Source organism: Hemiscyllium ocellatum, chromosome 14 (assembly GCF_020745735.1).
Source record: "Hemiscyllium ocellatum isolate sHemOce1 chromosome 14, sHemOce1.pat.X.cur, whole genome shotgun sequence".
NCBI classification, from domain to species: domain Eukaryota; kingdom Metazoa; phylum Chordata; class Chondrichthyes; order Orectolobiformes; family Hemiscylliidae; genus Hemiscyllium; species Hemiscyllium ocellatum.
In genome coordinates, this window is record NC_083414.1 from 1,019,000 (window position 1) to 1,038,806 (window position 19,807).

The 19,807-nt window shown below is 43.0% G+C and overlaps 1 protein-coding gene across 2 annotated transcripts in view; it reads right to left on the reverse strand.

Annotated features, from left to right (window-relative positions):
- LOC132822205 (transcriptional regulator QRICH1-like) overlaps nucleotides 1-19,807 on the reverse strand; it is a 76,711-nt gene that overhangs the window by 10,642 nt on the left and 46,262 nt on the right. For both annotated transcript variants that reach the window (XM_060835282.1, XM_060835280.1), the window contains exons 6-8: nucleotides 17,497-17,611; nucleotides 13,525-13,633; nucleotides 10,229-10,380 (exon numbers count right to left, since the gene is read on the reverse strand). In XM_060835282.1, coding sequence (XP_060691265.1) covers nucleotides 10,229-10,380; nucleotides 13,525-13,633; nucleotides 17,497-17,611 — 376 coding nt within the window. The remainder of the gene's footprint in view (nucleotides 1-10,228; nucleotides 10,381-13,524; nucleotides 13,634-17,496; nucleotides 17,612-19,807) is intronic.

The following is a 19,807-nucleotide window of genomic DNA, read 5'->3' on the forward strand; positions in this document are numbered from 1 at the left end:
ACCTGCACAACTGTGCGCAAGTTACAAAAAGTATATGGATGGACTGAGTAGACAAACTGACAGTCGGGAGTTCCTTGTCTGGAATAACAAATTCATTTGCTTTGGGTCCAAGAAAAACAAATCAAAACATGTGCATAAATGTGACAAACCATGTACATCAGAGTTGCAAAGTGATTGAGACTTAAGTCATTAGATGTTAGTGCACATACAGAAGGAAATTAAGCTGGGTAATGAATGTTGGCATTTGGTACAGGGGACTAGAAGTCAAAATGAATAAGCAATGCATCAGTTGTACGGAGTCATAGTCAGGATCTATCTGTAGGCTGTTCAGTTTGGGACACCACATTTCAAAGGATATATTGGTTATGGAAGAGGTAAAGCAGGCATACTAAATTGTCAGCGGTTTAAAGGGTTACATTGACAGAGAAGTTTGCAGAAACACGGCGTGTATTCTCAAACCTGGAACACTCAGGCTATTGACCATTGCAGAGTGACTGACCCTTGGTTTTTTAAAAAGTATTAGACCAAAGAGCAATGGCTTCACTTGTTAACCCTACATCACAACCTCCTAGTTCCTCCAAAAATTAATTCTCATATCCTCTCCCTCCCCACTGCCATTCCCTCAGATCCTAATACTATATTTATTTATTTCATCTACTTGGGACATCAGAAATACTGCATTGCCTGCAAAATGCTTTGGGAAATGAAATTATTTGTGTAATGTAAAAAATACTGCAGCCATTTTGCACACAACAAGCTTCCACAAATATTAACATGGTATTGATCAGATAAAATGCAATAATACTGAAGAAGGGAAAAATATTGGTTAAAATATACGGGACAGTCCCTCAGCTCTTTAAAAATCAAATCATGGGATCTTTTAGATCCAAATGGAGGAGGATGCAGCCTCAACTTAACGACTTATCAGTCAGAACTTCTGACGGTGCAGCAATCACTCAGCACTGCACTGGGATGCCAGCCTGAATTTTCCTGCTAAAATCCCTGGACTTGAACTTTCAGAGGCAAGTGTATGATGTTCCAGGCTTCCCACAATGTCCATAGCAGCATTATATAATTAGAATCATTACAGGATAGGAGGCTGCCATTGATCAATCAAATCAACATCAGTGCTCTGTAGAATAATTCAGCAAATGCCAATCCCCTACAAGTTCAATTCCTTCAAATACCCATACAATTTCCTTCTAAAACCATTAACTATCTCCACTACCACGCTCCTAAAAGATGAGAGAGATCCAGGCACTGATAGGACTAGCACCAAATAAAGGATGAATTAAGACAGTGTTAAAGAGAAGTTTTTAAAAAGAGTACCTTAAAGGTGGGAGGCAATTCCAGAAGATCAGGTTCAGGAAATGGCAGGCCTAATTACCATTAGTGGAATGATTAAATTTGGAGATACGTATGGCCATAATTAGAGTGGTAGGGCTGGAGGAAAGGACATTACATAGGCTGGGCACAGAAGATCATGCAAGATTTTACCAAAAAGGAAAGTTTTAAAATTGAGGTTTATTTTATAGGAAAGCAAGCACAGGGGTGAAGGAATAGTACAGAAAAGGCACAGTATAAAAGGAGGCTGTTTGACTTACAGTAGCTACGCCCACTCTTTTAAACTGAATACATTACCATTGCAAGGACTTCATATCCGTTTATCCAAATCTCTTTGAAAGTTATTACTGAACCTGCTTCCACCATGCTTTCATATAGTTCATTTATAAATCTACTACCACCATCACTCCCCCAGCATCACCTCCCTCCATTCTTGAAATCCGCACTCATGTTTGGAATCTTCAGACTTGACTATTGTGATGTTCCTCTAGCCTACTTGCATCACCTGACCTTCTTAATCTAAAAACAAGCCCACTGACTATTCTTTTTTCAATATTTATGCTAGAAGCATCGGTTGGCATGAGTGCTTGAACCAACATAACTGACTGTTCCAAGTCAATAGCTCATACAACACTGCCCTGGAAGGATGCTTGCTCCATTTTTACACAAGAGAATGCAGAATTAAACTGGAATGTCTTCAGTCTAGCATGTTTCTGCATGTTATTTGAATACTAGAAATCTAGTTTTGAACCTGGAACACATGAATAAAGTTCACTCTAAAATGCCATTTATAGGACAGCAGAAACATTTTGAAATTTTATTAAAATTAATAGTTGTCCAATGAGGAAAAGTTAGACAGTCTAGGCTTGTATCCCCTGGAGTAAGAGACAACTCAATCAAAGTATAAGATCCTGAGAGGTCTCAACAGAGTGGGATGAGAAGACATTTCTTTCCCTCACAGGGTCATGAGTATTCAGAACTTTCTTCCTCAAAATGTAGTGGAAGCACATTAAAATGTGAACCCTTGCCCCTCATTCCAGCTCCTTAGCCATGTATTGAGCTGTTCTATCTTCCTCATCCTCTCTCTAGCACGTGGTACCAGGAGTAATTCAGATATTACTACTCTGAAGGACCTACTTTTTAAATCTAATTTCCTATATTCTCTCAAAGAACCCCATTGCTTTCTCTGCTCATGACTTTGGTACTAACATGTACAACGACCTCCTACTGGTCACTCTCCTCTTTCAGAATTTTCTACACCTGCTCAGAGACATCCTTAACCTTGGCACCAGGGAGGCAACACACTATTAAGATGTCTCGCTGATATCCACAGAAATGCCTGCCTCATCACAAGCAATCTCATCAAAACTGATATACCCCTCTTTATAGTAGAGCCATTCATGGTACCAGAAATCTAACTATCAGTGCTACATTCTGCTAAAGGCCATTATCCCTCCAGTATCTAAATCAGCATACTAGTTTGAGATGGGGATAGCCACAGGAGACTCCAGCACTACCGGTGTACCTCTCCTATCTTTCCTAGTGGGAACCCGGCAATCTGACTTTCTTTCCTACCTTCCAGAAACAGCTATTCATCACATCCCCTGGCTCCTGTAAATTCCTTGTTGCCTCTAACTGCCACACCAACCAATCTATGCAATGCAATAGGATGTGCATTTCCTGCAGACTTGGTCTCCAGGAACACTGAAATGGTCTCTGAACACCCACAGCCTATAGGAAGAACATATCACTAACAGAAGTCATCTCTGCCCTTTAAACAATCTATAAACCCAGAAAATACCTAACAAAAAACAACACACTTTGCTCAAAAACTAATTTACTGCGCAAAACTAATTGCTCAAAACATTGCCCTGGCATAACCTAATACCTAACTTTCATATTTAAATTCAATCAAGAGACAGATCTCAATAGTACATTAAAAAAACCCATCAACTTACTCATTATTATAGATTTGCAAAAGAAAAAAATTATTGCTTAATACTAATTGCCCTGAAAGGTAGTGATGATGAGGGACCTCTACATTACAGTGATGTTGGAAAAGCACAGCAGGTCAGGCAGATTTATCTCTACACCCTGGAGGGTCCCTGCCTTCAGTCCTGATGAAAGGCTTTGCCCAAAACCTCGATTCTCCTGCTTCTCGGATGCTGCCTGACCTGCTGTACTTTTCCAGCAACACTCTAACCTAGACTCTGATTTCCGGCATCTGCAGTCTCACTTTTGCCACCTTGCTAAGGGACCTCCTTGAGCCAGAGCAGTGTGGATTGCAGTGCTGAGAGGAAAGTAGCACCAAGGTTTTGACCCTGTGCCAGGGTGAAAAGTTCAGAGATAAATGGAGTAAATCTCATCCACCATAATCTTACTGGAAAGCAGATCAGGGTCAAGGGTCAGCTGGCCTATTCCTGCTCAGAATTCATACGTTTGAAAGATGGCAGAACCGAGATAATTTCCCTTCATATGAAGCATATTAAATAGTGTGCTATTTCCATCCCGGTCAGTGATGCAAAAGAAAGAAATTTTAATTCATACATGGGACATGTGCTTTGTTGTTGGCTGGGCCAGCATTTATAGTTCGTCTCTAGTTGCCCTTGAGGTGGCCGTGGTGAGCTGCATTCTTGAAGCACCACAGTTAATGTGGTGTAGGTAGACCCACAATGCTGTTAGGGAGGAAGTTCCAGGATAGTGACCCAATGATACTAAAATTATTGGTAATATATTTCAAAGTTAGGAATGCAAGTGGCTTAGAGGGAAACTTTCGGAGGCCAGGGGGGGGTTTCCCATGTATTTGCTGCCATTGTCCTTCCAGATGGAAATAGTTATGGGTTTGCCATCCAAGAAGCATCAATGAATTTCTGCCGTGCACGCTGTTGCCACTGAGCACTGGTGGTTGAGGGTGTGAATGTTTGTGAATGTGGCACCTATCAAGGGGGCTGCTTTATCCCGGATGTTGATTGTTGCAGCAGCTGCACCATCCAGGCAAGTGGGAAGTATTCCATCACACTCCAGACTTGCGGTTTGGAAATGGTGAGCAGGTTTTGTGAAATCACAATGTAGGCTACTTGGTGAATATTCATCCAGAAAGTCTGGTTATGATCGGAGGATCTGGGTTCAAATCTGCCATGGCAGATGGTAGAATTTTGACTCAATTAAAAATCTGGAAATAATAGTTCAATGAGAGCACTGAAATCAATGTTGATTGTCAGGAAAAACCCATCTGGTTCACTACTGTCCTTTAGGGAAGGGACTCTGCCATCCTTACCTGGCCTAGCCTACACTCCAGATGCACAACACTGTGGTTGAATCTTAACTGCTCTCTGGACAATTGGACATGGCCAATAAATGCTGGCATAATTAGTGATGCCCACATGCCATGCATGAATATAAAGAAAATCCTTTGATATCCTCTCATAGCCACTGTTTTTACATGGCCAGTTCAGCTTCGAGAATGTAGAACATTGCTGCGCAGCACAGGCCCTTCAGCCCTCAACGTGGTGTCGACTTGTGGAACCAATCTGAAGCCTACTTATCTTACACTATTTCATTTTCATCCATTGTTTGTCCAATGACCATTTAAATGCCCTTAATGTTGGTGAGTCTACTGCTGTTGCAAGCAGTGTGTTCCACACCTTACTACTGAGTAAAGAAACTACCTCTAACATCTGTCCTATATCTATCACCCCTCGTGCTAGCCATCACCATCTGAGGAAAAAGGCTCTCACTGTCCACCCTATTTAAGCCTCCAATTATAGGTCTCAATTAAGTCACCATTCAACCTTCTCTCAAACGAAAACAGACTCAAGTCATGCAGCCTTTCCTCATAAGACCTTCCCTTCATACCAGGCAACATCCTAGTAAATTGCCTATGTACCCTTTCCAAAGCTTCCATATCCTTCCTATATTGTGATGACCAGAACTAAACGCAACACTCCAGGTGCAGTTGCACCAGAGTTTTGTACAACTGCAACATGACCTCATGGTTCTGAATCTCAATCCCCTACCAATAAAAGCTAACAAACCATATGCCTTCTTAACAACTATTAACCTGGGTGGCAACTTTCAGGGATTTATGAACACGGACACAGATCTCATGTCCATCTACACTACCAAGAATCTTACCATTAGCCCAGTACTGTTTATTCCTATTGCTCATTCCAAAGAGAATCTCACATTTTTCCACATTAAACTCCATTTGCAACCTCTCAGCCCAGTTCTGCAGCTCATCTATATCTCTCCGTAACCTACAACACCCTTCAGCACTATCGACAACTCCACCGACCTTAGTGTCATTTGCAAATTTACAAACCCATCCTGTCACGCCCTCATCCAGGTCATTTATAAAAATGACAACCAGCAATGACCCCAAAACAGATCTTTGCACTATACCACTAGTAACTGAACTCCAGGATGAACATTTCCCATCAACCACCACCTTCTGTCTTCTTTCAGCTAGCCAATTTCTGATCCAAACTGACAAACCACCCTTCATCCCATGTCTCTGTATTTTGTGCAATAGCCTACCGTGGGGAACCTTATCAAATGCCTTACTGAAATCCATATACACCACATCAACCGCTTTACCCTCATCCACCTGTCTGGTCACCTTCTCAAAGAACTCAATAAAAGGTTTGTGAGGCACAACCTACCCTTCACAAAACTGTGTTGACTATCCCTAATCAACTTATTTCTCTCTCGATTATAAATCCTATTTCTTTTCCAACACTTTACCCACAATCAAAAGTGAGGCTCTGTGGTCTACAATTACCAGGGTTGTCTCTACTCCCTTTCTTGAACAAAGGGACAACATTTGCTGTCCTCCAGTCTTCCAGCACTATTCCTGTAGACAATGACGATAAAGATGAAGGCCAAAGGCTCTGCAATCTCCTCCCTGGCTTCCCACAGAATCCTAGGATAAATCCCATCCGGTCCAGGGACTTATCTATTTTCACAATTTCCAGAATTGCACATCTCCTCCTTGTGAATCTCAATCTTGTCTAGTCTAGTAGCCTGTATCTCAGTACTCTCCTTGACGACTTTGCTTTTGTCCAGTGTGAATACTGATGAAAAGTTTTCATTTAGTGCTTCCCCTATCTCCTGACTCCACACACAACTTCTTACTACTATCCTTGAATTGCCCTAATCTTATTCTTGTCATTCTTTTATCCCTGATATACCTATAGAAAGCTTTAAGGATTTCCTTGATCCTATCTGCCAACGACTTCTCATGTCCTCTCCTGGCTCCTCTTAGCTCTCTCTTTCGGTCTTTTCTGGCTAACTTATAACTCTCAAGTGCCCTAACTCAGCCTTTTTCTTCCTCTTGAAAAGAGATTCAACTTCTTTAGCAAACCACGGCTCCCTCACTCAACCACTTCCTCCCTGCCTGACAGTTACATACTTATCAAGGACACGCAGTAACTGTCCTTAAACAAGCTCATTTCAATTGTGCCCATTCCCTGCAGTTTCCTTCCCCAACCTATGCATCCTAAATCTTGCCAAATCACAATTTCTTGCCCCCAACAATAACCCTTGCACTGCATTATATACCTATCTCTTTCCATTTGAAAGTAAACATAACTGAATTGTGGTCACCATCACCAAAGTGCTTACTTACCTACAAATCTAACACCTGGCCAAGTTCATTACCCAGTACCACATCCAATGTGTCCTCACCCCTTGTTGGCCTGTCTCCATACTGTGTCAGAAAACCCTTCTGCAAATTTGACAAAAACTGACCCATCTGAAGTATTCTAACTATTGTATTTCCATTCAATATTTGCAAAGTTAAAGCCGCCATAACAACTACCCTGTTACCTCTCACTCCTATCCAGAAATATCTTTGCTACCTTTTCCTCTACATCTTTGGAACTATTCAGAGGCTTATAGAAAACTCTCAAGGGGGGTGACCTCTCCTTTTCTGTTTCTAACCTCAGCCCTTGCTACCTCAGGAGACAAGTCCTCAAATGGCCAAAGTGAGGACTGCAGATGCTGGAGATTACAGCTGAGTGTGGGGTGCTGGAAAAGTCTTCCAGTGATCCTAACATTACAGATACCTAATCTTCATATCATGTGGAGTGAAATGAATTGGCTGAAGAAACAGCTGGAGGCACAGGATACTGTAAAGGCTATGGGCCATAACAATATTCCAGCAGTAGTACTGAAGACATGTGCTCCAGAACTTTTTGCTCCCCTAGCCAAGCAGTTCCAGTGCAGTTTCTACACTGGCATCTACCCAACAATATTACCAATTGCCCATCCATGTCCTGTACACAACAAGCAGGACAAATCCAATCTGGCCAGTTCCGGCTGGATCAGTCTACTCTCAATCATCAGTAAAGCGATTCCTGATGAACAGCTTATGCGTGAAATGTCAATTCTCATGCTCCTCAGATACGGCCTGACCGGCTGTGCTTTTCCAGTACATCACTTTACTGATGATTGAAAGTAGACTGATGGGGCCATAACTGGCCAGACTGGATTAGTCCTGCTTCTTATGTAAAGGACAGATGGCCAATTGGCAATCGAAAAATTGTTATTGGTAAATCTGCAGGTTTTTCATTCCCATGTTTGACCTGATGCCAAAGTAGAAGACTCCTACGCAACATACAACCTCTTCCTCCTCCCCCACCCCACAGCATCAGCACCTCTACAAGGTCAGTTTTCTGTCCTGACAGGGAAGCTGCTGTGGTAGGAACTGAACCCAGAGCATTTGCTGGGATGCTGGATTACTAGTCTAGCAATAAGACCTCTACATCCATCATCATCATCCCACACAAAAAAAAAGCCACTTGTATTTCTTCTCACACAATCTGACACTGGCATTATTCAGTTTCGTACTACTCAGTATAGGATCAGGCTAATTATGAATATTACTCAGCAAATCTTTATGAATTTCACAATACTCTGCAAATCTTTAGCACTGAGGTAGCAAAGGATCAGTGTTTCTCTGATTAACGTTTGGGCAGAGATTGCAGGCGTGAAATGAAGTACAAAACAAAGTTCTTGTAATTGAGCAATTGAAACAGCTTAGTGTTTTACACAGGAACAGAAAAAGGCCATTTGGGCCTTTGAGTCACTGTGCCACACAATGATCATGGCTGATCACCCAACTCACTACCCTGCTCCTGCTTTCCAACAGATCCTTTGATCCCTTCAGCCCCAAGAAATATGTCTTATCTCCTTCTTGAAAACATTGCATTTTGGCCTCAACCACTTTCTGTGGCACAGAATTCCACAGGCTCACCACTCTCTGGGTGAAGATATTTCTTGTTATTGTGGTTCTGTTCGCTGAGCTGGGAATTTGTGTTGCAGACGTTTCATCCCCTGTCTCGGTGACATCCTCAGTGCTTGAGAGCCTCCTGTGAAGCGCTTCTGTGATCTTTCCTCCGGCATTTATAGTGGTTTGAAATCTGCCGCTTCCGGTTGTCAGTTCCAGCTGTCCGCTACAGTGGCCGGTATATTGGGTCCAGGTCGATGTGCTTATCGATTGAATCTGTGGATGAGTGCCATGCCTCTAGGAATTCCCTGGCTGTTCTCTGTTTGGCTTGTCCTATAATAGTAGTGTTGTCCCAGTCGAATTCATGTTGCTTGTCATCTGCGTGTGGGGCTACTAAGGATAGCTGGTCGTGTTGTTTCGTGGCTAGTTGGTGTTCATGGATGCAGATCGTTAGCTGTCTTCCTGTTTGTCCTGTGTAGTGTTTTGTGCAGTCCTTGCATGGGATTTTGTACGCTACATTGGTTTTGCTCACAACACAAATTCACACAAAAGAAGTTGCATCAAGACACTATTCAAAAAGGGCCACAACACACTGCAGTACACCAGAACTGCAAAAAGAGGAAGAAGAACACCTATACAATGTATTCGCCAAAAACGGATACCCGCGCAATTTCATCAACAGATGCCTAAGGGAAAGACAACTGAACGAGGACACGTCACAACCCAAATGACTAGCCAGACTACCATACATCAGGAGCATATCCTAACTGACAGCCAGACTACTGCGACCACTAGGACGCATAACAGCACACAAACCAACAGCCACTCTCAGACAACTCACCAGAACGAAGGACCCAATACCCAGCATGAGCAAAACCAATGTAGTGTACAAAATCCTATGCAAGGACTGCACAAAACAATATATAGTACAAACAGGAAGACAGCTAACGATCCGCATCCATGAACACCAACTAGCCATGAAACCACACGACCAGCTATCCTTAGTTGCCACACATGCAGATGACGAGCAACATGAATTCGACTGGGACAACACTACTATTATAGGACAAGCCAAACAGAGAACAGCCAGGGAATTCCTAGAGGCATGGCACTCATCCACAGATTCAATCAATAAGCACATCGACCTGGACCCAATATACTGACCACTGCAACAGACAGCCGGAAGCGGCAGATTCAAACCACTATAAATGCCAGAGGAAACATCACAGAAGCGCTTCACAGGAGGCTCCCAAGCACGGAGGATGTCACCGAGACAGGGGACGAAATGTCTGCAACACAAATTCCCAGCTCGGCGAACAGAACCACAATGAGCACCCGAGCTACAAATCTTCTCACAAACTTTGAAGATATTTCTCATTTCTGTGCTAAAAGACCTACCCTTTATCCTTAAGACTGTGATTACTTATTCTAAATTCCCTGGTCATGGAGAATATCATTCCTGCTTTGCTAAAGGTTTCATCTGCAGTGCTAATCTGCCTTTCTCAGACAGACACAATACATGCTCAATGTGTTCACAGATATCACCAATATTTTGCTTTTATATACTTTAGACCCAAGAAGGTGCAAATATTTTCTTCAATTCCTTTTCTGCTGCTCTGTTATATGGTTAACAGCTTAAAGTCAGAAGTCACTGACCTTTCTGTCCTGTTTGGTGTAAGCCCAATGCTTTCAGGTAGCGAATACTTGTGCTTTTATCCTTGGGATTCAGAGGGTTTTTCTTTGTTTGTCGCACCACTTTTGAGAACGCCAGTTTCATGTGTTGTTCTACAGTCTTCAACAAGAAGTACCTTAATAGAAAGAGAGAGTCAGGCTCCGTTAAAAATAAATTCCTAATTCTGGTCCCAAACAGTTTGCAAGAAACAGACCATTTGCTTCCCAAACACAAACTAATCATGCACCAAAGGTAACCTCTAAGCTAAGGTGGAAATGAAATCAACATTCTACTCAAGGGAGGAGAATGACATAGTGTAGCATAAACAGTAACTAGACAATGTATTAAAACAAAAGATTGAAGACTAAAATCTATAGTTGGTACAGTCCTGATGGTACAGGAAACTGGTTATATTTCAGAATTCCATAAATGTTTCTTGTTTTCAAACAACGGCACTGACGACATAAGCAGCTTTTCTGGTTCACAGTATCATTCTTGTATGAAATGTCATTTTATAGGTACAATGATTCTCAGATTTTCAGGAACTTGCCATGCAGCAGTTCGTTTAGCATTCCGTAAACTGGTGGATTTAGGAACCCTGTGGGACCTTGTTTAGACTATAAGAATTAATAAGCCTTTCATAAAAAAAGTCAACACATTTTATATTTCTACATCAACACTAGAAATCAGCCAAAGATAAAAAGGTTTTGCTTTGCGCATTTATTTGAAACTAATAAATATGCAGATATTGGTTTTATTTAAATCAAAAATTAAGTGTCACACAGAAACTCCTATTAAGGAAACAGTTTGGATCATTAACCCTATTGTTCTACTTCTTACCATTGGTTGTTGTGGTTCTGTTCGCCGAGCTGGAAGTTCTTGTTGCAAACGTTTCGTCCCCTGGCTAGGCGACATCATCAGTGCTCTGGAGCCTCCTGCGAAGCGCTTCTTTGATGTTTCTTCCGGTATTTATAGTGGTCTGTCCTTGCCGCTTCCGGTTGTCAGTTTCAGCTGTCCGCTGTAGTGGTTGGTATATTGGATCCAGGTCGATGTGTTTGTTGATGGGAGTTTGTGGATGAATGCCATGCCTCTAGGAATCCCCTGGCTGTTTTCTGTCTGGCTTGCCCTATGATAGTAGTGTTGTTCCAGTCGAATTCATGTTGCTTGTTGTCTGTGTGTGTGGCTACTAGGGATAGCTGGTCGTGTCGTTTCGTGGCTAGTTGATGTTCATGGATGCGGATTGTTAGCTGTCTTCCTGTTTGTCCTATATAGTGTTTTGTGCAGTTCTTGCATGGTATTTTGTATACTACATTAGTTTTGCTCATGTTGGGTATCGGGTCCTTCGTTCTAGTAAGTTGTTGTCTGAGCGTGGCTGTTGGTTTGTGTGCCGTTATGAGCCCTAAGGGTCGCAGTAGTCTGGCTGTGAGTTCTGAAATGCTCCTGATGTATGGTAGTGCGGCTAGTCCTTTTGGTTGTGGCATGTCCTCGTTCCGTGGTCTTTCTCTTAGGCATCTGTTGATGAAGTTGCGCGGGTATCCGTTTTTGACGAATACCTTGTATAGGTGTTCCTCCTCTTCTTTTTGCAGTTCTGGTGTACTGCAGTGTGTTGTAGCTCTTTTGAATAGTGTCCTGATGCAGCTTCGTTTGTGTGTGTTGGGATGGTTACTTTCATAGTTTAGGACTTGGTCTGTGTGTGTTGCTTTCCTGTGTACCCTTGTGGTGAATTCTCCGTTCGGTGTTCTCTGTACTATCACGTCTAGGAATGGGAGTTGGCTATCCTTTTCCTCTTCTCTCGTGAATCGGATTCCTGTGAGTGTGGCGTTGATGATCCGGTGTGTTTTTTCTATTTCCGTGTTTTTGATGATTACAAAGGTGTCATCGACATATCTGACCCAGAGTTTGGGTTGAATCCGATTCACGAGAGAAGAAAAGGACAGCCAACTCCCATTCCTAGACGTGATAGTACAGAGAACACCGAACGGAGAATTTACCACGAGGGTATACAGGAAAGCAACACACACAGACCAAGTCCTAAACTATGAAAGTAACCACCCCAACACACAAACGAAGCTGCATCAGGACACTATTCAAAAAGAGCTACAACACACTGCAGTACACCAGAACTGCAAAAAGAAGAGGAACACCTATACAAGGTATTCGCCAAAAACGGATACCCGCGCAACTTCATCAACAGATGCCTAAGAGAAAGACCACGGAACGAGGACATGCCACAACCATGAGGACTAGCCACACTACCATACATCAGGAGCGTTTCAGAACTGACAGCCAGACTACTGCGACCCTTAGGGCTCATAACGGCACACAAACCAACAGCCACGCTCAGACAACAACTTACTAGAACGAAGGACCCGATACCCAACATGAGCAAAACTAATGTAGTATACAAAATACCATGCAACAACTGCACAAAACACTATATAGGACAAACAGGAAGACAGCTAACAATCCGCATCCATGAACATCAACTAGCCACGAAACGACACGACCAGCTATCCCTAGTAGCCACACACGCAGACAACATGCAACATGAATTCGACTGGGACAACACTACTATCATAGGGCAAGCCAGACAGAAAACAGCCAGGGAATTCCTAGAGGCATGGCATTCATCCACAAACTCCATCAACAAACACATCGACCTGGATCCAATATACCAACCACTACAGCGGACAGCTGAAACTGACAACCGGAAGCGGCAAGGACAGACCACTATAAATACCGGAAGAAACATCAAAGAAGCGCTTCGCAGGAGGCTCCAAAGCACTGATGATGTCGCCTAGCCAGGGGACGAAACGTTTGCAACAAAAACTTCCAGCTCGGCGAACAGAACCACAACGACGAGCACCCGAGCTACAAATCTTCGCTCAAACTTTGAACTCTTACCATTGGTGCCTAAGGGATGCTATCTTTTGTTACAGGAGGACGTTTACTTCCAATTATAAACGGCATTGTTATTCGCTATCAAACTAAGCAGCAAACCGTGCAATGCCTGGTTTTAAAACAGTTCTTTCCCCATTTCAATCCAGAATCCCAACTGCATCTAGGGATGAACAATCAATGCTGGCTTAGCCAGCAACACCCACATCCCACAGGTGAATTTTAAAAGAAACAGAAAGTTTTTACAGCAATAAAATGCTAAAATCATCAACAGTTCATAACATTGGAGAGAAAACTAGGAAACTTTCCACACAGGCACTTCACATCCGAAATAAATAAATAATAAAGTATTTCAGGGTTAAATAACTTAAAGGGAACTCACTTGGTGTTGAAGAACATGAGAGTTGTAAGGAGGGTGGAAGGTGAATGAGCACCAAGTTGCTTGCATTCCCACAACATCTCCTCTGTGATGTGGCTGGGGATCATGTAACCTGTTAAGCATATGATATAATACTCAGACTTGACAAACTATTTGGCACGAATACTAAACTCCCAGATATGCTGCAAATGTCAAATGCTGTCCTAAATGTTTGATTAACAGTCTTATTCCAGACAGAATGCAGTCAGTTCTCAATCCAGTTGTTGAATTAACAGTTACAACACAGAACAAAAAGATGCAGTTAACAAAAGCGCCACTGTGAAGTTGAAATAAGAGGCATTTTTTAAAAAACAAATTATCCTCAAAAAGGAACACAAATACAAATTGCTGAAAAATCCAGCCAGTTTGGCAACATCTGTGAAGAGAAATCAGAGCTAATGTTTCCGGTCCAGTGACCCTTCTTCAGAAGCCCTTCTTCAATGTTCTGAAAAAGGGTCACTTGACTTGAAATGTTAACTCTGATTACTCTCCACAGATGCTGCCAGACCTGCTGAGATTTTCCAGCAATCTATTTTTCTTTCAGATTTCCAGCATCCACAGTTCTTTCTCCAAACCCTTCCTATTCACATACCCATCCAAATGCCTCTTAGATGTTGTAATTGTATCTGCCCCCACCACATCCTCTGGCAGCTCATTCCATACACGTACCGCCCTCTGTGTGAAAAAGTTGCCCCTTAGGTCTCTTTTATATCTTTCCCCTCACCCCCTATGCCCTCTAGTTTTGGACTCCCCCACCCCAGGGAAAAGACTTTGTCTATTTATCTTATCCATGCCCCTCATAATTTTGTAAACCTCTATCAGGTCACCCCTCAGCCTCTGATGCTCCAGGGAAAACGGCCCCAGCCTGTTCAGCCTTTCCCTGTAGCTCAAATCCTACAACCCTGGCAACATCCTTGTAAATCTTTTCTGAACCCTTTCAAGTTTCACAACATCTTTCCGATAGGAAGACCAGAATTGCACACAATATTCCAACAGAGACCTAACTAATGTCCTGTACAGCCACAACATGACCTCCCAACTCCTGTACTCAATACTCTGACCAATAAAGGAAAGCATACAAAATGCCTTCTTCACTATCCTATCTACCTGAGACTCCACTTTCAAGGAGCTATGAACTTACACTCCAAGGTTTCTTTGTTCAGCAACACTCGCTCGGACCTTACCATTAAGTGTTCAAGTCCTGCTAAGATTTGCTTTCCCAAAATGCAGCAACTCAAATTTATCTAAATTAAACTCCATCTGCCACTTCTCAGCCCATTGGCCCATCTGGTCAAGATCCTGTTGTAAACTGAGGTAACCCTTTTCGCTGTCCACCACATCTCCAATTTTGGTGTCATCTGCAAACTTATTAACCGTACCACTTATGCTCACATCCAAATCATTTATGTAAATGACAAAAAGTAGAGGAACCAGCACCGATCCTTGTGGCACTCCACTGGTCACAGGCCTCCAGTCTGAAAAGCAACCCTCCACCACCACCCTGTCTTTTACCTTTGAGCCAGTTCTGTATCCAAATGGCTAGTTCTCCCTCTATTCCGTGAGATCTAACCTTGCTAACCAGTCTCCCATGGGGAACCTTGTTGAAAGCCTTACTGAAGTCCATATAGATCACATCTACTGCTCTGCCTCCATCAATCCTCTTTGTTACTTCAAAAAAAAACTCAATCAAGTTTGTGAACCATGATTTCTCATGCACAAAGCCATGCTGACTATCCCTAATTAGTCCTTGCCTTTCCAAACACATGTACATCCTGACCCTCAGGATTCTCTCCAACAATTTGCCCACCATTGACATCAGGCTCACTAGTCTATAGTTCCCTGGCTTGTCCTTACCACCCTTTTTAAACAGCGTACTTCTTTCTTAAGTCTATATGCATATTCAAAATGCAGCTAGCACATTCAAGAGATAAGCTTTCAATCTTACCCCTAATCCAAACATGTTGTGCTGAAATGTAAACTACAGTCTACTCAGGTGATAGCACATGAAAACCTGCCAAATGCCACTTGAGCATGTCTCTCATAGAACATAGAAACATACAGCACAGAACAGGCCCTTTGGCCCACGAAGTTGTGCTGAGGTTTAATCCTAATGTAAAAATATAATAACTTAACCTTAGCACCCCTCAACTCATTGCTATCCACGTGCATGTCCAGCAGTCACTTAATGTCCCTAATGACTCTGCTTCCACCACTACAGGTGACAATACATTCCATGCATTCACAGCTTTCTGCGTAAAGAACCTACCCTCCTCCTAATATCTTCAAACTATGACCCCTCATACCAGTCAATCTTGCCCTGGGGAAAAGTCACTGGCTATTGACTCTATCCATACCTCTCATTATCTTGTACACCTCGATCAGGTCTCCTCTCTTCCTCCTTCTCTCCAAAGAGAAAAGTCCGAGTTTATTCAACCTTTCTTCATAAGACAAGCCCTCCAGTCCAGGCAGCATCCTGGTAAACCTTCTCTGCACCGTATCCAAAGCCCCTGTATCCTTCCTATAGTAGAACTGGACACAATATTCCAAGTGTGGTCTCACCAAGGACTTGTAGAGCTGCAGCAAAGCCTTGTGGCTCTTAAACTTGATCCCCCTGTTAATGAAAGCCAAACCACCACATGCTTTCTTAACAACCCTATCCACTTGGGTGGCAACTTTAAGGGATCTATGCTTTTGAGCACCCAGATCCCTCTGTTCCTCCACACTGCCAAGCGTCCTGTCTTTAAGCCTATATTCAGCATTCGAGTTTGACCTTCCAAAATACATCACTTCACATCTATCCAGGTTGAACTCCATCTGCCATTTCTCAGCCCACCTCTGCATCCTGTCTATGTCACACTGCAGCCTGCAGTAGCCCTGTATACTATCGACAACACCTCCAACCTTTGTGTCACCTGCAAATGTACTAATCTACCCCTCAACCTCCTCATCCAAGTCATTTGTAAAAACTACAAAGAGCAGAGGCCCAAGAACAAAGCCCTGCAGGACCCCACTCAACACTGACCTCCAGGCAGAATACTTTCCACCTACAACCACTCTCTGCCTTCTGTCAGCCAACCAATTCTGAATCCAGATAGCCAAATCTCCTTGTATCCCATACTTCCTGACTTTATGAATGAGCCTACCATGGGGAACCTTATCAAATGCCTTGCTGAAGTCCATATACACCACATCCAGTGCTCAAACGTCATTGACCTGTCTCAACACCTCCTCAAAGAACTCAATAAGATTTGTGAGGTATGACCTGCCCCTCACAAAGCCATGCTGACTGCCTTTAACCACACTATGCTTTGCCAAATAGTCAAACATCCTATCCCTCAGAATTCTTTCCAAAATTTTGCTGACCACAGACGTGAGACGGACTGGTCTGTAATTACCAGGGATTTCCCTATTACCCTTCTTGAAAAGAGGAACAACATTTGCCTCCTTCAAATCCTCCAGTACAACTCCTGTGGAGAGGGAGGAGGCAAATATCCTCGCCAGTGGCTTAGCAACCTCCTTTCTTGCTTCCTGGAGCAGCCTAGGATAAATCTGGTCTGGCCATGGGGACTTATCAATCTTAATGTTTTCCAAAATTTCTAGCACATCAGGCTTCCTCAATCTTGATCTGGTCAAGACTACATCACAGCTCCTCTAAGTTTTCATTTACAACAAGTTCCCTTTCCTTGGTGAAAACCGAACCAAAAAACTCGTTTAGGGCTTCCCCTATCTGCTCAGACTCCATGCACAAGTTCCCTCCGCTATCCCTGATCGGCCCTACCTTCTCCCTCATCATTCTCTTATTCCTCAAGTATGAATAAAATGCTTTCAACAGAGTTATTTTTTCAGTAAATACTGTTTTAAGAAACAAAAACTACAATTCTATTGCCTAAAAGGTTGGCCATATCCATCTGTGTTCCCTGACAGAAATTCACTTACCCATAGAGCTGACCTGGGGTTGCCAGTCTTTCAACACGTCTTGTAGCCTCTCTGTAAACTTTGTATAATAGATATCTGAAAATATATCATCCACCCTGCCATTTTCAAATAGGTACTGAAAAATAAAATATAAACAGTGAAATAAATGAGATATTTTCCATAAAATGGCAGTACATACATGTAATACTTCTGTTATCTGTACATGTGCATAAACCCACCAGGCTAAATAATGTCTTTCAGGGAAAGAAATCTGCCACCCTCACCTGGTACGGCCTAGACAGGACTCCAGACTCTCAATAATGAGGTTGACTCTCAACTGCTCTTTGAAATGGCCAAGCAGGCCACTTGGATATATCAATCGCGAGAGAGTCTTAGAAAATCAAAACCAGATGGACCACCTGATATTGACCTTGGTACAGGGAAAGACAACAGCTGAGACAGGCCTGCTGCCCTTACAAAGTATGCCCACAATAACGTGAAGGTTAGCGCCAACATTGGAAGAACTCTCTCACAGACTAGTCAAGCAACAGCCTGACATAGTCTGAAAGATTCCTGATGAAGGGCTCTGGCCCGAAATGTCGAATTTCCTGTTCCTTGGATGCTGCCTAACCTGCTGTGCTTCAACCAGCAACACATTTTCAGCCATAGTCTGAAAGGTACAATTTTATGAGTATGACTGTGTCCCAGACACCACTATCAACATCCTGGATATGTTCTGCCTCACTTGCAGGACAGACCCAACAGAGCTGGTGGCACAGTGGGATACACTCAGGAAGGATTTGCTCTGGGAACTTTTTTTTTTAAAATTTCACTCGTGGAAATCACTGGCTAGGCCAGTGCCTATTGCCTACACCTAGTTGTCCTTGACAAGGCAGTAGTGAGCTGCCTTCTTGAAGCACTGCAATCCAACAGCAATAAGTTGACCAATAGTGCCCTTGGGAACTGCATTCCAGGATTTTGACCCAGCAAGAGCGAATGAACAACAATATATTTCCAAGTGAGGATGGTGAGTGGCTTGGAGGGGAATTTGAAGATATTTTCACATATCTGTTGTCCTTGTCCGTCCAAATAAACTGTTTGTGGGTTTGAGGAGTTTCTGCAGTTCATCTGTTAACTAATAAGCACTGCTGCTATCAAGAGTTGGTGTGGTGAGATATAGGGAGAGCCCGAATAGACTGGAACTCTTTTCCCTAAAGTATCGAAGGATGACCGTATACAAGTTTAGAAAATCATGAGGGGCATGGATAGGGTAAATGGTCCAGATGTTTTCCCTGGCATAGGTTTAGTGAGAGGAGAAAAAATTTAAAAAAGGACCTAAGGGGCAACATTTTCATGCATAGGATAAGCAAGTACCAGAGGAAGTGATGGAGGCTGGTACATTTATAACATTTAAAAGACATTTGGATGGGTACATGAATCAGACGGGTTGAGGAGGATGTGGGCCGCATGCTGGAAAGTGGGACTAGATTTGTTTAAGATATCTGGTCGGTTTGGACAAGTTGGACCGAAGGATCGGTTTCTGTGCTGTACATCTCTATGACTCTAAGTGGTCTATTTTGTCCTGGATAGTGTCAAGCTTCTTGAGTGTTGTTGGAGCTGCATCCATCCAACAGCTCCAACTGGGAAGTATTCCATCACATTCCTGACTTGTGCCTTACAGATAGTGGACAGTCAGAAGATGAATTACTTGCTACAGTGCTCCTAGCCTCTGACCTGCCACTGTGTTTATGTGGCGAGCACAGCTGAGTCTTTGGTAACCCCAAGGACGTTGATAGTGAGGGATGTCAAGGGCACGAAGAGTAGTGATTAGATTATGCCTTACTCGAGATGATCATTGCCTGGTGTTTGTGTAGCGAGATGCAATCCTATTCTTCCTTTACTCCCTCTCCTTGCAGAATTTATGGTTACCTCCTTTCATTTCCTCTTCCAGCCACTAGGGGCCGAGCTTCACTATCGAGGATATGAGTAACATCCTGGAAGCAACAATAAATCAGGAAATGGAAGGGACTTGGGAAAATCAGAGTCACCGGAGAACTGGTGCTGAGGATATGGTATTTTGGCTCAGTGGTTAGCACTGCTGCCTCACAGCACCAGGGACTCAAATTCAATTCCAGCCTCGAGTGGCTGTCTGTGGGGAATTTTCATATTCTCCCTGCTTCTACATGGGTTTCCAGCAGATGCTCTGGCTTCCTCCCCAAATTCAAAGATGTGCAGGCTAGATGGATAGCTTATAGATCAGGGTCTGGGTGTGCTCTTTGGAGGGTTGGTGCAGACTTGATGGGCCAAATGGTCTCTTTCTGTAACGATTCTA